This window comes from Notothenia coriiceps, unplaced genomic scaffold (genome assembly GCF_000735185.1).
Source record: "Notothenia coriiceps isolate Sejong01 unplaced genomic scaffold, NC01 NC01_scaffold00037244, whole genome shotgun sequence".
Taxonomy (NCBI): domain Eukaryota; kingdom Metazoa; phylum Chordata; class Actinopteri; order Perciformes; family Nototheniidae; genus Notothenia; species Notothenia coriiceps.
This window is the reverse complement of record NW_011369945.1, coordinates 20,301,858-20,323,087: the sequence shown is the minus strand read 5'-3', so window position 1 is coordinate 20,323,087 and position 21,230 is coordinate 20,301,858. Positions and strand designations below refer to the sequence as shown.

At 40.7% G+C, this 21,230-nt stretch overlaps 2 protein-coding genes across 2 annotated transcripts in view; both read right to left on the bottom strand.

The window, feature by feature from the left end:
* The window catches only part of LOC104964947 (oxidation resistance protein 1-like), a 199,812-nt gene that overhangs the window by 105,498 nt on the left and 73,084 nt on the right, over positions 1-21,230 (bottom strand).
* sult4a1 (sulfotransferase family 4A, member 1) overlaps positions 6,408-21,230 on the bottom strand; it is a 16,369-nt gene continuing 1,546 nt past the window's right edge. Inside the window, exons 2-7 of the mRNA XM_010794114.1 lie at positions 17,733-17,863; positions 16,448-16,528; positions 15,562-15,688; positions 15,366-15,460; positions 12,565-12,703; positions 6,408-10,287 (exon numbers count right to left, since the gene is read on the bottom strand). Of these exons, the coding sequence (XP_010792416.1) occupies positions 10,175-10,287; positions 12,565-12,703; positions 15,366-15,460; positions 15,562-15,688; positions 16,448-16,528; positions 17,733-17,863 (686 nt within the window). The 3' untranslated portion in view covers positions 6,408-10,174. The remainder of the gene's footprint in view (positions 10,288-12,564; positions 12,704-15,365; positions 15,461-15,561; positions 15,689-16,447; positions 16,529-17,732; positions 17,864-21,230) is intronic.

Below are 21,230 nucleotides of genomic sequence, written 5' to 3'. Positions count from 1 at the left end.
AACAAATACAACCATTGACCTAAAAGAGCAGTACAGATTTTGCAACCCTGACGCTCCTCAGGCAGGTTCTTGCGACCCAGCACGTCGGAATGCCTCTGAGGCGCGCTCCTTCGGGGTCGCACGAGCGGGGCCTCCCCAGGGCTTACTACAAACCAAGTCCTAGAAATAAAACAGAACTCGTGACCGTTCTCTCCTTGCATTTAGCATGTTCACCCTCGCACTCTCAACAACACAAGGTCGCTAAACACCGGTTCAGAAATACATAGGACTAAAATATATCATAATGACTAGAACTCAACCATCGGAACCTAAAAGATTCACACAATGCAACATTAAAAGCTGCTGGGAGCGCGTGCGTATTTACACACGACACCCTCCGGCATCCTACTGCCTGGATGCCGTAGAAATCAGTAAAAGGAAAAGGCGATTGGGGCAAATTTAATCTCCTGGTCACACATACTATATATATACTGCTAGCATAGATGTGCACAATCGAATACACCCCACAATTACTACGACGAGACTTCGCTCCCAACATACAAATCTTTACATTGCTTTCACAGCAGAACTCCACTTTACTGATCCTTTCTTTAAGGTTTCTCTAAAAAAACAAAGAAAACTGAGGATGTACAACAACTGGACACACATAACAACCACAACCCCACAAAACACAACCAACAGCACAACACGAGACACAACAACACACACCATAACAGCAGCACAAATCCAAGCACCGGACTAATAAAATAGGACAGGTGTTGAACGCACTACAGTTAGCTTTGGTTTAGACGGGAATTCGTACTTTTTGGTGATAGGAACAATAGGACTCAATCACTTTTCTCTTCATCTTATCAGTAAAAACTGAAATCCCTAAAAAATATACCATTACTCGAATTGTCTCGGGCTTCGACTGCAACACATCACACAACCTCTATCAGTACCAACAGAGCACAACATCCGATACACAACGATACTCACAACTCACGACAAATAGCATCATCATCAGTAGACACAAAGCACCTCATTCTCTGATACAGTCAATTCACACACACAGACACAAGGGGATAAGTTAAGAATGATCACTCTCTGATGGCCCCACTTATATTTTGTGAGAGGGAAATACTAGCATGCACACACAACTGAACACACCAATCCCCACAACATACTACCAAGCATACACACAACAGCACACCACACACAACCATACACTACTATCAATCAACACACTATCAACATTGGGCGAAGCACGGCCTCCATAAACACAAAACTTGTAAATAGTACAGGGTTGTTATTGAACTGGAACCTTTACAACTTACTAGATCAGTTACTCGTAATTCATTCCACCTAAAATTACATCTATACCTTAGAACTCGACACAAATCTTCAAACATAATGGTGATGAGGACATCTATGTATCAGGACGATCATGCCTAGATAATAGCGACATAAAAAGGAATTGCTCCTACAATTTTCAGGAACTCCTCAGAACGTTAGGGACACTGTTCAACATACAAACTATAACAGACAGGTATCGTACAATGAGAGAGAAAAGTATCACGAGACTCTTGAGGCATATATCACACTGTCAGCTCCACACTTTGCGGCCATCTTTGCATATGCGCAAGGTAATAACTCGTCTCCTCACGTAACAGATAACCGGTGCAAGGGTTTTTGTAAATAGCACTGGTTGAACGGCCCCATCTCTGACACTCCTACGCCCTTCAACAACACAACGCGATAAACTACACCCCATATACAAAGGTTGGGTCTGGTGAGAGCTGGACGACCATAATCGCGGTCTTGAGAAGCCGTGCTCTTTACAATTTAGGCTGAAATCTGACAATCCTCTTGCAATAACGGCCGATCCTGCCCGAGAGCACTCAGTCATCCTGTTGTGTGATGCAATTACTGACACCACACATTCCTCTACCAAGTTTGCAACAACAGTTTCCAATTCCTTCTATATACCGCGAGAACCTTCGGAAAAAAAGGGACAATGGTACATTCACTTGATAACAAAATTTCACATTCTTAGCAACGTGACAAGAGTCAAAATGGGCCAGATACTTTGAGCTCGCTGAGATGGGGTCTTGAGTTTGGTGAATGGTCTGTTGTCTTCTATTCTGTAGAACTATTGGTTTGTGTGCCACAGCCAGTGAGTGCATGACACTGCTGGTAGATCAGTTAGAAATGTATGTTGCGCCCACCACAAGCTTCAGGACCATCTGCCCAACTAAACGGCCTCTTTGAAGAAATCCCAGTTTCCGTTCGCCACAGCATGAGAAACAGCTCTGGTCAGGGCTCACAAACAACCTGCTGATGCTGATTGTCTTTCCTATTCTGTACAAACTACTTGTTGTGCCACAGCCAGTGGAGTGCCACAACATGCTGGTATAACAGTTAGACTGTCTTTTACCAATTTCTCCACATGTGGTGTTAATGGGGACAGATGCTCTCTTCATTCCATGGCCTGCTGCATTGTACACAGAGAGGAACAAACATGTATTGTGCTTCCATAATATATGAGCAGTACTTCCACACCTGTGTGATCAGACCTCACAATGATGCGGGAAATGACTCTGCAAGATGGATGGCATGGAGCTCCATCTTTGTGTCTGTCTCCTCCTGATCACTGTACAGTGATGTCAAACTGCTGACTCCTGCTGTTGGGCAGATGCTCTTCACCTCCTCCCCTTTCGGCCAGAATCGAATGAGTGTAGTCCCTCTGTGGGTCAGCAGTGACAATGTAGTTGCTCACAAACATGCACAGTGCAGTCCTTGGTTTTCCACTCTTCCTCAAGTACCTTCCTGTAGTTGGACAGTTTGTTTTGGCCAGTGATAACATTCCTTCCATCCTTGTGCACCTGTCCTTTGCCTCTCCAGGTCTTTGATTGACTGTGGGCCTCATTACCGTTCAAATACCATGTTACACATTGCATTTCTTATATTGACAAACACTCAGTATGATTTTGTGACGGTGGTGTCCCAAACTACAGGAAGTAACCTAGGAGAATTTAAAGAAAATTGCCTAGGCCCATTAAAAGAAGACCAAATTCCTTACAAACGTACTTCATATTCGTTACCCAGTTGTTAAGTGTTGGCATACATCAAAGGTATCTAAAAGGTATCAGTTAGTAACACAAGAATCAGAGAAAAAAGCCAAAAATCCTAGCTAGGCCAGTAAATATAGTGTTAAAATTCGCAAACTTGCCTTCTTAGAGTCACAGTCTTAATCTTAATACATTGACATCAAAGGCTAATTCGATTGCAACAGTAATAGACTACGTGGGGCATAATCAGATCCCGGCCCCCCCATGTTTCTACACCTCGACAGTGGGGTCATTAGTAGATAACACCCTCGACAGTGGGGGGTCATTGTATAGGATAACACCTCGAACAGCTGGGTCAATATGGGTCATTATAGATAACCACCCTCGAACAGGGGTCATATGGCGGGTCATTAGCATACAACAGGGGATCGTTTAGCATAAGTATTAGCAGTTCCGGCACCCGCAACTCTTATAGTAGTAGCAGGTGTAACCTGTCACAGCACCTGTCACTCTTGTATGCATACTAATGTGATTGCAAAGAGGATCAGTACTATACTTCATGTCCCGCAGCTGAACTGACTAACTCCCCTTTTTGGAGGTACAGGTTTCTCAACATGCGCACGACTGTTGTGATTGTAACCTCTTTTAATACTTTTCGCCTCATTCTGAAAGAAAGAAGTGAAATGTGCCAACGTGACAGCCGTCTTGGTGTGTGGTGCGAGACGGGAGATGTAGTTCATTGAGCGGTTTCATGGGAGGGACTTCGCCACTCTACTACGGAGGCCCATTTTGGACTCTCTGCCAGCTTGGAAGAGTCTTTGCAAGTCGCAAGATCATTTGTGGACCTTCTGCTACAATGGAAAAGAGAAAAAGGAAATTGGACTGATGTGCACAGACTTGGATGAACTGAGGTTCATAATTGCATCAACAACAGATGCAGCCTCGGAAAATCTGCCGCCAACAGAGGATGCATTTCAACAACATGTACAAAGAGCAATGTTTCAGACAGCGATATGGTGTCACAGCCCGAACCCAAACCCTTGTTATGGAGTCCTGTTGGCAGGGGGTGGATTGTCAGAGATGGGGCCATTCAACCAGTGCTACTTACAAAACCCCCAGCACCTACAGAAGTGAGAGACATTACTCACTTATATTGCAAAGATGCAAAGTGTGGAGAGAGTGGAAAGTGCCAGTGCCTCTCTGTTGGCCTTCCCTGGACGGAGTTCTGCAACTGCTGTGCAGAATGTCAAAATGTGTCCCGTGATGTGTTTAAGGACTGACGTTTAGTAATAAATATCATATGCTTGATTTTACAGATTTTCATACTAATCTATACATACTTTGTGATTATTGTATTAATGTGCTACACCTATGATAGAGGGTTGACGATCATACATTTGACTTTCCTTTATTTTATTTCAATTACTACTTTGGTCATGTAGAACAGGTTTCTGGTCTTGTCCAACGTTCACAAGCATGAAAATAACAGGGCATCAGATTGAGCATTCAGAATTATAGTATTGAGATCCCATGGACTTTCTGTATAAACACCCATTGGTAGGCCTATCGTTATATAGACATATTGGTTGTTGGTCGAGTTTCAGACACGCCCGCCGGCAAGCTTCAACGCACGCCGCTGTGTTGACAGGCCGTCCACTCCTCACCGCCACGTGTGACCACTGCAGTGGGCGTGTCTGAAACTCGACCAACAACCAATCACATGAATCTCATGCCCCGGACACAAGCACGGGGTTTGATTGGCTAGAGCTTGTACTGGCATATCATTTGATTGGCTGACGCTTCCATCGAAGCTTCAAAAGAAGAACATTGCTCTACTTTTGACAATAGAGAGGCGAAGTCCCTCCCCTTCCGGTGGGACTCATGGGACCTTATTTCGGGAAAAAGTTTGTATTGAAGTCAATGGAGAGAGAAAGATTATCTTTCGATCCCGTTTGAATTGTGCCACGAATTACACATATGATGCTTGTCAATCTTAAAAAATAATTTCCATGTCAAAAAAGTCACAGTTTGTCGTAAAAATGTTGAAATAAAAGACTATGAAAAATACGCGAAAGACTACAAATGCCAGAATCCCGGTCCCGCATGCTGGCTCTTACGGAACCGACTAACTCCCCTTGTGTGTATGTACAGCTCTCAACATGCCCAGACTTGTTGTGATTGTAACCTCTATTAAAAGAGGTTACAATCACAACAAGTCTGGGCATGTTGAGAGCTGTACATACACACAAGGGGAGTTAGTCGGTTCCGTAAGAGCCAGCATGCGGGACCGGGATTCTGGCATTTGTAGTCTTTCGCGTATTTTTCATAGTCTTTTATTTCAACATTTTTACGACAAACTGTGACTTTTTTGACATGGAAATTATTTTTTAAGATTGACAAGCATCATATGTGTAATTCGTGGCACAATTCAAACGGGATCGAAAGATAATCTTTCTCTCTCCATTGACTTCAATACAAACTTTTTCCCGAAATAAGGTCCCATGAGTCCCACCGGAAGGGGAGGGACTTCGCCTCTCTATTGTCAAAAGTAGAGCAATGTTCTTCTTTTGAAGCTTCGATGGAAGCGTCAGCCAATCAAATGATATGCCAGTACAAGCTCTAGCCAATCAAACCCCGTGCTTGTGTCCGGGGCATGAGATTCATGTGATTGGTTGTTGGTCGAGTTTCAGACACGCCCACTGCAGTGGTCACACGTGGCGGTGAGGAGTGGACGGCCTGTCAACACAGCGGCGTGCGTTGAAGCTTGCCGGCGGGCGTGTCTGAAACTCGACCAACAACCAATCAATGTTAGGGTTTAATGTTTTGTTTGCTAAGGGGAGTTTATATAGCAAGTACAGTGCTTATATCTCAATACTATGATTCTGATGCCCCAATGTGGCCATATCTGTTTTTGAATGCATGGCTTGTGCTAACGTATATTTGCATAGTCCATGTAACTTTTTCACAGCTTCCACTGTGGCAATGGGTGATATTATTAAATAATGGTAGGCTAAATGCTCCATCATAGTGTAGCAGCAGCTCTCTTATAGTGGAGTGATCAATCAGCAGTGTCACTTACTCACTTAAAAGGTCATCTATAGATAGAACTAAAGTTTGCTAACATAAGCTAAAATTAGCCAACATAGGTTATTTTTTACCAGACACAGGCTGTAGCAGCACAGCCCCTGGGTTTGTTATATAATATAATCATATAGTCCTGTAAAGTAACAATCTATATTCCATTCACTCTTAATTTGTGTATTTCTCACTTCAACAACACATTTCTGGGTCAGACAGATGTTGAGAACAAGAATGTAGACACTAAAGCGATAAAGGAAGGAGACCAGAGTCATCCAGTATTGCCTGAAGACACAACTTTATTAATAAAACAGCAAGCAAAGAATGTAAAATACAACGCCCAGGAAACAGAGAAAGGCATGTATAAAATCCCAAACAAACCATTAAAGTGGAGATGGGCAGCTGAAGCCTTGCCAATGGCTGTAAACAGTGACAGAGAAGAAGGAAGAACAATGAAAGGGAAAGAATGAGCAGCCGTAAATGAGGCGGCGTGACGAGTGTGTGCTGAGGTTGTCGTTTACACCAACACAATAAAGACATTCACAAGTGTCCGGAGCACAGGGAGATGGACTGGCTTTAAGTGATGCCTCGGGTTGAAGAGTCTAATATTGATGCTGTCAAGTTGCAGAATACAAAACATAGTGTAATGCTGGTTATGGGCTAATACTCTGCTCTTCTTTCCTGCTACCAAAACCTGACATTTGTGAGAAAACAGAGAGAAAGAGGCAACTATTCAACCCCTCAGTGGGATACAGTATGTAGCATGGTTCACACAGGAATAGGATTTTCCGATTACCAAACTTTCCACAGCCCCAAATAAACAATATTAGTTATTCACTTTATGAGTGTTGGGTGTATCATATCTGATGCCCAAAAGATGTACTGACATCGATCTGCCAGGCTTCCTTTGGAGGTGGTGTGAGATGTTTTAATTAATAATTTTTCCCAAGTGTAACTCCCTATTTAAAGAGCCTACTTTCCCATGTTCACGGCAGATGAAGCACTGATTACACCAAAGTTAGCTGATGTTCTTCTTGTGCTAAGTGACAGGTCATCTTACAGAGGTGCGAATATGTGGCTAAGTGTAAACCAAGGTATATTAAAATAGTGGTACCTCAGCCAAGGAGGTTATGTTTATTGTTGGTTTGTTTGTTTGGTTGTCTGTAGGGAAAACTCTATGACACCTGATGTAGGCCTACTTATATGATTCTGTTTTCTTCAAGTTTGTATTTTGTTGGTCGAACGCACTTATTGTAAATCGCTTTGGATAAAAGCGTCAGCTAAATGCAATGTAATGTAATGTAATGAAAACATTCAGATTACTTTTTCATAAATAGATCTGTATCATGGTGCAAAAACGACCTTGCCGGAGGTCTGCGCTCTCCAAGTACACTTCTAGTTTATTGAATGTTATCCTGCTTATGTTGCCTTGAGTTTTATGTTCAGCTTTCTACCGTTCCTTCACAGGCTTTCCTTTACTTCTTCGTTCATGTATGTGGGTATATGTAGTTCTAAGACTCTCTGGATATGCAAACAAATTACATTTTTTTTAAAAAACAATAATTTCAAGGCCCCTCCTAGAATCCATCCACACTGACCTTAAATATTAAGGCGAGGGTGTAAAATATGTCTTTATACCTTGGAGACATTAGGCTAGATATTATTTTCCGTGTTTGGCACAGCTGCTTCTCCAACCAGGCCGCAACTGCTCATTTGAACCACCGTTCATGATCTTAAGGAAAAAACGTGCAACAGTTTGCATTTGAAAATAATCATGTTTGTACCCAAAATGCCAGTTTAAATTACCAGCAAAGTATTGGAGAGTGAAGTGTTCGACTTAAGACATTAATTGTATAACTTGTATGTAACTCCATTAGGCAATCTTATTATTCATAATCTTTTGTTTTAGAAAAAATTATATTCCCATTTGTGATTTCTTTCTTGCTTTCAGCCCATTAAATTCAGTGGTATATCCTACCATTGTATTTTTTAACAACCACTGAGAGGCGCCAATGCTACATAACTTGGTTTTAAAGATCAGACAAATCCTTGAATTTAACATCTAAATCAGCATAAATAGCTGAGCTTAACTGAGCACTGACACGACTGAACCCTCTCCATTTCCCTCCCTCCCTCTTTCTTTCTCAAACACACACTCGCAATCATCCATACACACGTAAAGTTCAGAAATAACTGACAATCTGCGATGAAGGCTGAAAAACCCTCCAGCACTTTGAGGGGAAAAAAAACATGGATCATTTAACACAAAAATCTCCCAGCTGTGTGACACTGGGCTGCTGAACCGATTGCTAGGCGTGATAGGCTTCTTCTTTTATAAGTTTGGCTTCATTTCTTACAGTTACCTTCCATTCTTCTACCTGACTTGGAGCAAGAGCAACTTTTGCAACGAGAGAACTGCTAATGCACTCAGTGTCAGGGTCAGACCGATATGTGGGATTAACAGATTACAGTGTTGTCTGTTGTCTGCAGTTGATTAAAGTCAAAATAGGTTGTCAACGGGGGAGGGGGAGGGGGGTGCTAGTGACTTCTCCGACCGGCCCACTTCAGTACCGGGCCATCGGGATTCGTCCTGAACGTCCCGATGGCCAGTCCGCCCCTGCTGGTGGCCGTAGATGGCTCATATTCAGCCATTGTGGGTGTCGCCTAGGAAGGTTAGTTCCATACTTACAAGCAGTATTGTCTTCTGGTTTCCTCACCAATAGGTGTTTATGTGTGGCCTGACCTATAAAGCAGCTGAGCTCTAATACAATGGTTTCATTAGCCTTTGGAGGGGTTTACTGTCTCAAGATGAGTTAAATGTTTCAGAGGGTTTGTCCACATGACAACCAGAAACATCGGAGAGAATCCCTGAGTCTACCTATAGATATTTGTGGCTGATCAACACTGCAAATAAGTAGTCCGACTGATGTTTGATCTCTAACAGGCAGTCAGACCTCTATTGATGTTTCCAGAGGGTGAACTAGGGCAGCCTAAAGCCCTCCACTGATGGCACGCAAGCTACATAAATTCCTAAAGTTGTTAAGGCTCACGAGTTGTTTGTTCCAGTACTCTGGAAATCTGGAATGTTGATCTACTGCTATTAAAGCATTGAAAAAAATTGCCATTTAAAAGAAATTCTAAGACTTGTTTACATGAATTCATCCTTTTACTATTTAATTATAATTATTTGCTTTAAAGTGTAGTTGAATTCATAGACCTGCATGCAGCTGGCGCATATTTCCTCCTATTTACAAAAAATAAGAATTTCACAACGTAGTTCCCCAACAATTAGCAGAGCCTTAGCACTTACGCAAAATACGTGATGATGTCCTTCTGATCAGCACAAGAATCCAATTGGTTTCCGCTTACATGCTGGTGTTCTTACAGACTAACTGAGGCCTTTATCCCCATTTGAACAACTTTCGTACCTCCCTATGAAACCAGACACTTTTTCCTGCCTTTCGAAGTTGCAAATACTTTTGCCTTTATATGTAAGTGGGAAACAAATCCAATTTTATTTTTTTGCGTACCCAGTTCTTTATGAACTAGTGAAAAATAGATAACTATCACAGCAAGACTACCATTGCATGAGAACATTGAATGGCAGTACTGGCATATTGCCGTTTCCATGTAATTCAGTCACAAATATCTGCATGTAGCTTGAATTCCTTTTATGGACTATGTTGGAGAATTTGAATAGAAATGTTGACCAATACTTGAGGTTGAAAGTATTGGCATCTGCCTTCAAAAACCTATATCGGTCGAACCCTGGTTAATATGTACACATATACACAGGAGGTAGGGGTTGAGGGAGGTTTGGTTTAACTATTGATGGAGAAATGTCAACTAAGTTCTGTTGACCAGTCCACAAGGGTGTGATTTTTCGAGACTTACTCACTGAGACAGATTGCATTAAGGGAAAAGTCTTGTAATGTAATCCTGCTGTCACACTGTACCCTTAAATATCTCACTTTACGGAGATATAGGATCGTGGGTTTGGTCGATTGGACTGGAGTAGATCAGTGGAGTGGAGGGTCAGGTGCTGCTCACATGCAGAAGTCAAAGGTCAGGTCGGACTTGCCCATCTTCTGTCTGTACACCGTGTCAAACTTCTCATTCATAGACACTGTGAATACGTCTTTCCACAGACCTGCACGACCTGCAGGCAGGAGACACAGAGAGAGGACAGAGGTTTATATATTAGTAAGACGTGGGGCGTTCATGAGGCATTCAAATGTTTTTTTTAAATGTTAATATCAACTTTATGAATGAAGCTCAAACCATTCAATATAGCCCTTAATGGATGAATAACCTTCCTAGATGCCCTTAATACTAATACCTGTGGTAGCGGGACATTACGGAGCTCACGCCGTATAAAAAATGGAAAGCTGAGTTGCGGCAAGACTGAAAAATGTGAACCGATTCTTGGAATTTCTGAATTGATTCCGAATCGGCAGAGATAGAATCGCAATTCTTAAGCGAATCGATTTTTTTTGCGCACCCCTAATCTTACATTTTCAAAGATACCTCACTATCATATACAGATGGAGATGTCATTCTATTCTTTGTTTACTTTTACGTATACCAATTAATTGTTAATTGTTATGAATTAACGAGTGAACACAATCAATACACCATATTTTCCCAGTTGAAAGGGCATGAACAGATTCATTTGCTGATGCCCGCCACTAATGGGGCGAAGCCTGCGAGCTAGTTCAGGCAGTCAACTCGAGCACCAATCACACATTAACATGTGACGCACCTCGTCCCTCTTACAACCAACCAAACACTTTCTCCTAAATGTGCCGCTCTATTTAAGCTGCCAGGTCTTCCTGCCTCCGCCTCGCTATGCTGCTGCTGCCTGCTGTGTTCACTTGCTATTACTGTGTTCATGTTCCTGCTGCTGTGTTTCATGTTGCTGCTGCTCACCTGCCCCACCACCACCCCAGCTTCCACCCAAGCTTCCACCCCAGCTTCCACCTGTAGGCTCGGGGGATAGTTATCTAATCATCACTCAATGTTCTTTGTAAATCTGTGGAGTGATGAGGCCCGAGCCTAGACGCCAAACTCAAACTATATGCTGCTGCTTCTAATAAACATATTAAGAAATATGTGAGTTGTCTGACTGAACTAAGTTTCCACCAATGCTTCTTCTTAACCGTTTATGCACTTAAATAAACATTTTGACAAAACCCTTCAATTTAAAGCAAATCTAAATGCGTTTTAGATGACCTATGACATATTATATACAATGAGTTGTATTTTAACTACTTTCAACATTCAGTGGATGGATTGAGTCCATTCCTAATTTCCTGTTCCATTGCCATAAGTAAATCTAAAATAAGGGGGCAGGGCTTTTAGTTTTCCTTCATTACCAGCACAGTCTTCCTGAAGCCATCCTCAGAAGTTATGGGGACATGATTCTTCATGATGAATTATTTAAAACCCACGTGATGTCTGATGATTCATCGGGCACTTTCAGCTGCAGTGAACGCAGCCCGCCGTGGCTCTGACTCACCTGCTGAGGTGTGTGTGTGTGACAGATCAGACTGACACCTGGCAGCTGTGTGTTCAGCCTACAGAACACCAGACACCAGATTTCCATGCACTAAAAGAAAAGGAATTAGATGGGAAAACTGAAATAAAACAAAACAACAGAAATCATAAGCAAACGTGAAAATCTAAATAGGAATGGTAACATAAAATAAAAATGACTATTTATGAAAATTAGGGAACAAACATAAAGATGTCTTCATGGAAGTCAAAGATGGTTAAATGAAAGTGGATTGGACCTACAGGTTGAAATTACTTTACAGTCTAAAGCTGAATTGCAATATATGGTGTAAGTGCAAACTGTGTCCACAAGGTGATTCTATAATCATCTCAACTGAGCATAAGAAAGCCCTTGTATCAATGTACACAACTTGAAGATCCCATGACCTACTTAGATAATTATGTTCAATACGTTATAAAAAGGACTTAAACACAACATGATTAATTGCATGTATAAATAATGGTTTGGGATTTAGTTGGACATTATTTGTATTTCATTATAGACATTTGAGTGTCCTTTTTCATTTCATAGTAACATTTTCCCCAGTAGTTCAAGTTTATTATTTCGCTTCTCATGACCGTGGTGTGTAGGAATTGTTTTTGCGTTAGCTAAGGAGCTAACTGGCTAAATCCGATAGCAAAATGCAGTTTTGATGATTTACGTGAAATTCGGATAACGCAATTCTATCAGCAACCTTATGGGACAACAACTGTAATATCATAAACTGAAGGACCTGAATGTCAGATGCAATGAAAGTGTAATACAAATGGTTTGAAGATACATTTGGTGGATTTAATGCTTCTCCTTTGAGGCCTAAATAAAAAGCCCTTTTACCAAGACCTCAGAGACAGAAAATCCAAACGGTTTTCCTCTCCCACTCACCCCTGCAGATGGACAACGCCTCGGAGTTGCTGCACTGCTCGATGAGCTGGTTGCAGCTCTCCACCATGCCCTCCAGCTGAGCCTTGTCACAGGAAACACCCAGGAACTGAGCTAACTGTTGCACCAGCGTGCCCAGATCCTGGAGGGGAGAGGAGAGGTTAGGACATGAGAGGTTAGGACATGAGAGGAGAGGAGAGGAGAGGTTAGGACATGAGAGGAGAGGAGAGGACATGAGAGGAGAGGAGAGGACATGAGAGGAGAGGTTGGTGGTTCCAAATCTAATAAAGTACATTTACTATACTACCTTTTTAAGTAAAACCATTTCCTGCTATTTTACACTTCTATTTCACTAAACTTTGGAAGCTAAAATTGCAATTACTCTACAAAATGTATCTGACAGCTTTAGTTATTTTAGCAGATTCTTAGTTACTACAATAAACTATGATTTATCATTATTTAGGTACTGTAGGTTAAGATATCCAGCAGCAGTTTATACATTCTTTAGAATCAGCTTCTCCTACCTGTGATAGACAGATTCATGTGTCAATAATCATAATAGAGTCCTTTTTTAAATAAATCATTCTGATATACACCATAACCAGTACTTTCACTTTTGGTGCTTTAAGTATATTTTAATGGCCATCCTTTGTGTTACTTAAGTAAAGGGGACAAAGGGAAACTGCCTCTGTCTTAAATTTTCAAATAACACCAAGGCAGTGATTCTGTTTCCTCAAATAACCTCCGCCCACAACTGTGGAGAACACACAGTTCCTCTAAGCCAGTGGTTCCCAACCTGGGGGGAGGGGGGGGACGCCAAAGATCGCAGGGGGGGCGCCAGGCCTCAGATGATTTGAGGCTAAATATCATACTTAGACTTTTCTTTTCTTTTTTTTACATATAATTGTCACGCAATACATGATTGTCACTAAAAGCCTTGTCTATACATTACAATAAAATATAAAAAATAATTGATTAATTCATTTGAATACAAATTCAAGTCAGTAGTTATTATAGGCATAACAAGACAGAAATGTATAATTCTTTCTTTAATAGAAATGTTGCTTCTGCCAGTAAAGTGTCCAAACAGGGCTTATCTTAAGCCGTCCTTTAATTTCTTCATACAGCGGGAATCCAAATGAATTCTTCCTGAGTCCAATAACCATCAAAGTCACTCCAATAGTGCTCCTGAATTACGCTTTCATCCTCCTTTAACAAAATACTTCACATTCATCCAGTTTGTGACAGTAGTTGTAGCATTTTGAGACTTTAAAACTTTAATTACCGCTGTTGGCGCCCCCCCCCNTGTGTGTGTGTGTGTGTGTGTGTGTGTGTGTGTGTGTGTGTGTGTGTGTGTGTGTGTGTGTGTGTGTGTGTGTGTGTGTGTGTGTGGGGGGGGGCTCTTGGGAAAAAAGGTTGGGAACCACTGCTCTAAGTGTACACAATCTATGTAGCATAAAGGTGAGGAACACAGACTGTAGATGAGCCAAATGGACAAAATGTACTGCTCTGTAAGGACAATACATCATCGAGTAGCGGTTGAACCGAACCTATAGGGTTACTAGACAGCCCTGGGTTGTTTTGGCCTGCACATTCATGTGTTTGTTCAAGGCAGGTTCAGAGGTCACTGAAGCTGTTTCACAAGTTATGGTACACTTTCCTTCTCTCTATAATGAGTTGTCATGAAAGACTATGTGGAAACTTAATTTACAAAACTACCAAAAGATGGAATGTAAGTTATTACCCTAAAAGCAGTTTTAGATCACTTGCATTCTGCTTTCAGTTCTTAGAAATCTAAAGCCTATCTGCAAAACAAAGGACATGTTTGAGTTTATCTCGTAAAAGGGATAAACCAGATACTGTACAAAGGGACCTTTGGTAAAGCAAAGGGCAAATATTGATTTGGTGTAGTTTGTTACTTTTCTTTGAGTTTAATACAAGAACGTGTCCCTACAAAGACAGATAGTGTCTGCCATGTTGTGTGAAAATAAGTAAGCTTCTTGAAAAATGATGGGGACAGGGTTTGAATTGGGTAAAAAAATTTGTTGATTCCGGTATGATAATGACAAATATAAATGTTCTTTACCTTCTTTACATTGTACAGATTGTGAGATAAATAAGAGATACCAGTTTTGGGTGTTTTCCACAAACACGTCATTTTTTTTTGATGGAGTGTAAAAAACCTGATGGCTTAATAGGGTTAAAATATTTAATACAACTCAGATTAAACAGTGACAGGATTTTGACAATTTAGGATTTTGCGTATTGGGCTAAAGCTTGCCATTTGTTTTTCCTACTGTAGGGTATTTTATTCTCTGTTTATCTCTCTGCCAAAGAGCTTGCATGTTCGGAAAGTCCCTTTAATGTCTAAATATAGATTAAATGTAACTTCCCCCACAAGAGCTGCACAGTACAGCAGCTCCACTGGAATTGTTTACTGACCCACTTTCTATATTAATTACTCTTTACATTCAGTGGACTCAAATCCTTACAAAGACCACAATACTGGATGATGGTCTCTATTGTTAGCATCAAGACAAGATGTTAGTATCGATTTCAAATTGAGTAGTATTGACCATAGACCGTATATTTCAAGTATTGACCAATCATTTTGTAAACAAAAGACAAACAGACGTTAGCCGTTAGCTAGACCTGATACCCCAAAAATATTGCCCCCTTGCACACAGTCTTATTGTCCCCAGACCAAAAGCCGGTTTTGAGATTGACAGGGTAATGACTTTAAGTGAAATAATGTCAAAATAAGAGCTCACAGACAAACCCCAAAACGAGAATGAGGATGTTACCTTGTACATGTCTTCATACTTTAAGAAGAGGACATTGGAGTCCATGCGATGCTCCCAAAATTCCTGAACGTGATCAAACCAGGAACCGTATCCCACTGTGAGAAGAGAGACACACACACAGATGGATGAACTCCGTAGACAAACACTAAAGGAAATCACCGAGATGGTTCAGTCCTCTAGAATCCTGCATACTCACGCTTGTCATGCATGAAGCGGCGGCAGAACTCCTGGAAGGTTCCCCGGTAGCTCATGGTCCTGAGGCTGCGGTGGAACTGGTAGTAGGACACCACCAGGTCCTTAGGGTTACGAGCCATGTAGATCACCTGGAGGAGAAGAACCACGGCACTCGCTACAGTCAGATACAAGATATCAGTCCCAGGTAATGCTGAGGTTGGAGAACAGTCCAATAAAATGTGGTTATTGGAGCTGATGGAGTGTCATCTTTGAAAGACTGCACATGAGAGACTAGATTTTTTTTAAATATATTTATTCTTTAACCTTTTGATTGAGTGAAAATGCAATTGTTTTTCATATTATCCTGTTTGACTGGTTAATTATTGTAATTATTTTCCAGAAACCGAAAGTGTTAAATATTTGTATTTGATACATATACATAATATCGTATTTATGTATTTCATTTTTATTTTTTTGCCTTTTTATTTGATAGTACAAACAATGATAACAACATTGGATTATACTTTTATTTTTGATCTATTTTATTATTTATTTGCAATTAGTTTAATAATAGATTTTACTCTGGGATATTAAAATTACTTTATATTGTATTATACACTCAAAAGTATAACTGTCCAACTTTTCTTACTTGATTTGTATATTTATGAAACTATATGAAACCAACATGTAGTATTGGTTACTAATGTTTTGGGGAAATACAACACTCGGTATCGAACAAATAAAGCTTTCTAATTTCAATGTTTTGTTAACTTTTTCTCCCCTAATCTTCATGTACAGTATAGTACCGGGTCCTGAACTCATGTGAAGCTCCCAAATCTGAAAACTTCTAAATAAATGCAGTGAAAATTTATTATTGCATATTTGCGGTCCATTATCGGAGGACTGACCTTGGCCTCTCCGTTGTGCATGGCTGTGGGGAGGAACCTATAGGGAAGATGGCTTTTAATCAGACGAGGAGAGGTCAGCTCCTGTGGGGACACAAAGAAAGGTATTACTTTAATCTGTATTCTTTTATCCAGTCTTATTGGCTCAAAAAGTCAGATCCCAAGCTCTGTTTCTTGGAAAATGTCATACATTGTCTTATACAGTAGCAGTCAATGTTGAAGTTCTAGTTAGCCATGATGCTATCACTGTCTCTGTTCAGTAAGTGATGTGAAACAGGTTGAGCAATAGAAGGGAATGTATTCCTTTGAAAGACATCTTGCTGATAAGTACAAGCCCTTAATTTCCATCCACCCGTTTTTATAGTAATTTTGAACGCGTTCATTAGTCAGAGTCCAAGTAATCCCCATGAATCACATTTTACAATGACAAACAGGGTCCTACACTTCCTGACTCCTTCTGGCATGCTGTTTCCAACATGTTATGAACAAGCTGAAATGACATCATCAGGGATTTGTTTTTCAGACTCTGTGCGGAGCCTCATAAGACATCAACAACCGTTTTCACAGTGCCCATCGTGAGTCATATGACCTTTTTCATATAGTATCAGGGGCGACTGTGGCTGCGAGGGAGTGCGGTCGTCTTTCAACCAGAAGGTTGTGGGTTCGATCCCAGCCCATGCAGTCAACATGTCGATGTATCCTTGGGCAAGATACTTAACCCTGAGTTGCTCCCGATGGCATGGCCAACGGTGTGTGAATGTGTGTGAATGTTAGGTCCTAGAGTAAGGTACACTGCTCTTTATGAATGGGTGTGAATGGGTGAATGACATGTAGTATGTAAAGCGCTTTGAGGGGTCTTAAAGACTGGATAAAGCGCTATATAAGTACAGTCCATTTACCATTTAGTAAAAAATGGGGGTTGTGATTAGTTGGATGTTAACAGCTTTTCATTCCTATGAAACATAAAATCCTGGGCAATGGCTGATGGCTGGTAAAGAGTTTAAAGACAATTGATGTGAGATGGAGAACTTGTGGATTAACACTAGCTTCTCAGAAAACAAAATATATAAATGAACCAGGGCGTGTTGTCTTTCTGTCTGGACAGACCAGCCTTGTGATTGCAAGCAAGATTAGCCTTGTTTTGATTGGGCTGGAGTTATTAAGACCAGCATCTTCTCTTTTTTCATATCTAAACAACTTTGTTGTATACTCCTACACCCGGCAAAAGGCATACCAGAAAAAAGCCAAAGTCTAATTATGAATGCTAACCTGTTTTCGGCTACATTACCTGTATAATGTCCAGGCCAGGTTGGGGGTACTCCAAGACAGGAAGCTGTTCATCGATGTTCATAAGGCCAATCTCATCTGGGTCTGCTCCCTGACTCACAAGATACACAATCTCCTGAAGTAGACTGGTGCCTACAGGGAGAGAAAAAAAAGCCAGGGGATATTCAGGACTGAGACGTCAGAAAGAGTAAAAGCAAAATGGTCGTGCACAGGTTTAGCATTTAGTAAACTCGGGTCAAACTAACGGTTGGAAAGTTAACTAAAAGAGTAGGTCAACAAAAGCTTTGGGATCACGGAAGGGACAAAAACCTATATATTGTTATTGTGTGTGAATAAAACTTTTTGAAAATGTGAAAGGTAAATTAGCCATTTGTAATGCAGTCATGATAATATTTCAGGTGTTGTGTGTTCAGCTGTCTCAAAAGACCTAAACAATACAATTGCATGCAGCTTTAATAATACAAAAATATATATCTTAATTAATTTAGCAGAATCACAAATAATTGTTCTTATTCCACACATTATTCAAATTGTACCATGTAAGATGCCTACACACTACCCACAATGCAACTAGACCACAACAAAAAGTACTTGCTTAACTTGCTTAACTTTCTACCCCTACCCACAGTCACTTAACATCAAGAGTCTTTCTTATTCGGTTACAGTTTTCAAAATGTTCTTTTATACACACTTTTGGATAACAGAAGTGTAAAAATGCAACAAAATGAAGGGTGGTGCCCCATGGGAGCAAACAGTGCGTGGGGACTGTGTGAGAACTCAGGCTGGCCACATGCTGGCTGTGAAACAAAATAAACCATGCCATTAAGATTTCTGTCAGTTCCCTGAAAAAACTCCCTCGCTCTAAAAGAAGACTTTTATCACTCATTTGTACCAGTTATGATGTGTTTTGAATGCATGAAAGGGTGCTGTTGTGTTTGACTCGTGAAAAGAAGATTTCATTTCTAGACAGTTACGCTAATGTCCTCTCCAGTGGATGATTAATCTAGAAGGAGGTAAACAGAAAACTTAATTGTTTCATCGCTGATGTTGTGAGGTGCAGAATGAAGAAGAACTAGAGTTCCATGACATTTGTTTTTAGGCCATGTCAACCAAGAAAAAACAACTTTAGAACTTTACTTTAAATGTGGTTTAAAGAGTCCCTATTATGCTTTTTGGTGTTTTCCATTTCCTGTACTGTGTTTATATCGGTTTATGTGCATGTCAATGGTCTGCAAAGGCTCAAATCCTAAAGTTCCCTCTAGAGGCAGTTTCTCTCCCCCCCTGCATGTAACGCCTCTTCTCGACTTCTTTGTTTACTTCTGTAATAAAGTAACTATGTAACACTTGTGATTCTACTGGGTAGCACTCCAACAATTTGAACGTTATAAGGGGTGGGACATCTCTAAGCAGTTAATCAATCACAACAGAGCGTGCCAGCTAACCAAACAGAGCAGACTGGGCTCTGGTTTCAGACAGAGGGTGAAAAGAGGTGCTGCAGCACAGGCAGTATGAGAAAAATAAAGACCTTTTTCCAAAATTAGGAAATTCCTACTGTCTACAAGGGTTAACCTTCAAGCCATTAAGAATCCAACATTTCCCATGATGCAGTTACATTAGCTTTCATTGGACTCTCTCTGTCTGATCAACGTCAACATATTTTAACTAAACACATTATACTGTAGAGCTTATTCACAGGCTGAGTCATGCTCTCCATGACTAGTCTTGATTGCGTGGCTCCTTTTAAATATGCATTGTTAAAACAAAATTCTACACAGCATGCAGCCCAGCAGAGGATGCTCTCTCCTCCATGGTGGTACTTTTGTTTATACTAGCCCTTTGTGATTTATGAGCGTATGGCTGATGTCAAAACACCATAAATGCACAGCCATTATATACCATAACGCATCCCCACACTCCCACCCACCTCTGTTTATTGAACCTTGCAAATCCCATTAGCCATGACTGTCACATGTGAGCCAATGGCCTGATTGCTTTGCAGCATCCTCACCATGTGGCCTGCCCTGTGCTTTCATTCCCTCTGCAGCAGAAGAGGTAGATACACCAACATGGAAGCATTAAGCAAGGGAAACATGTTCTTGCTTTGGACTGTTTCTGTAGTGCAGTAAAAACCGAAGAGTTCTTAAGATACAAATGAATGTATAACTGTTTTCTCTCCAAAATCCCATCTTGTTAAATTAGACAAACTGTTTTACAGCCTGGTGGATGTTCCTTTTTTTAATAGGGTTTCCAGCACAAGACACATTATTTAGATATTGGAGAGCTGTTGTGATTTGGAAGGAAGAAGGGACATCAAGTTCAGGACAGTTGTTTTTTTGCCTATAAAGTGTTAGGGAACATTTCAAATTGAGCTGTGACAAAGTTATGAAAGCATGTGTTTGAACAGCAGAGCCATAGAGTGGCGAAGTCCCTCCCCTTCTGGGGGACTTCCATGGGACCTTATTTTGGAAAAAGTATGTATTGAAGTCAATGGAGAGAGAAAGATTATCTTTTGATCCCGTTTGAATTGTGCAATGAATTACACATATGATGTTTGTCAATTTAAAAGATAATTTTGCAAGTCAAAAAAAAAAAAATGTGCCGTAAAACTGTGAAGTAACACATTTTTTTGTGTGAAGCGCTCAATGAACTACAACTCTGGTCTTGCATACGTCGCCAACACGAAGGTGGCCGTCACGTTTCACCTCTTTCTTTCAGAATGAAGCGACAAGTATTAAAAGAGGTGAAAACCACTAAAAGTCTGCCCATGTTGAGAACTGTACATACTGAAAAGGGGAGTTAGTCGGTTCCAGCATGCAGGACCGGCTTTACAAGGTGTCGGTGAGTAACACAAGTGTAATGTGTAACGTTAATGTCAGCTAGCTAAATTCACCTATGCGACTCTGGGATTTGTAGTCTTTCTAGTTCCGTATTTTTCATAGTCTTATATTTCAACAGTTTTAAGACAAACTGTGACTTTTTTGACATGGAAATGATTTTTTAAGATTGACAAACATCATATGTGTAATTCTTGGTACAATTCAAACGGGATCGAAAGATAATCTTTCTCTCCCCATTGACTTCAATACATAATATTTCAGAAATAAGGTCCCATGGGGCGGAAGTAGATGGGCATGACTTCGCCACTCTATTGCAAAAGTGTGGTGAACCTTCCTCCTAAAGGGCAGAACGGGCGACTTATGTAAGAAAGAACTGAGATTGTCTAAAGGTCTATAACAAAAAGACCCCCGTAGAAATTATCTTAATGAGTATATGGTTTGAATCGGTAGTTAAATGTCGGCTTCAATACAGCATGATGTTCATTTTGTAAATGATGGTCCGATTTTGAGTAAAAAGACGATAAAGCAGCATTATTGTGCGGCTTTCTTGTGATTGACAGGTCACTATGGGTGTTGTCCGTTTTTTTCTATACGAACCTTAACCCTTACACTATGTGTTTTAAGTTAATGATAGTACATTTTTTGGGATTTAAGTCACACAA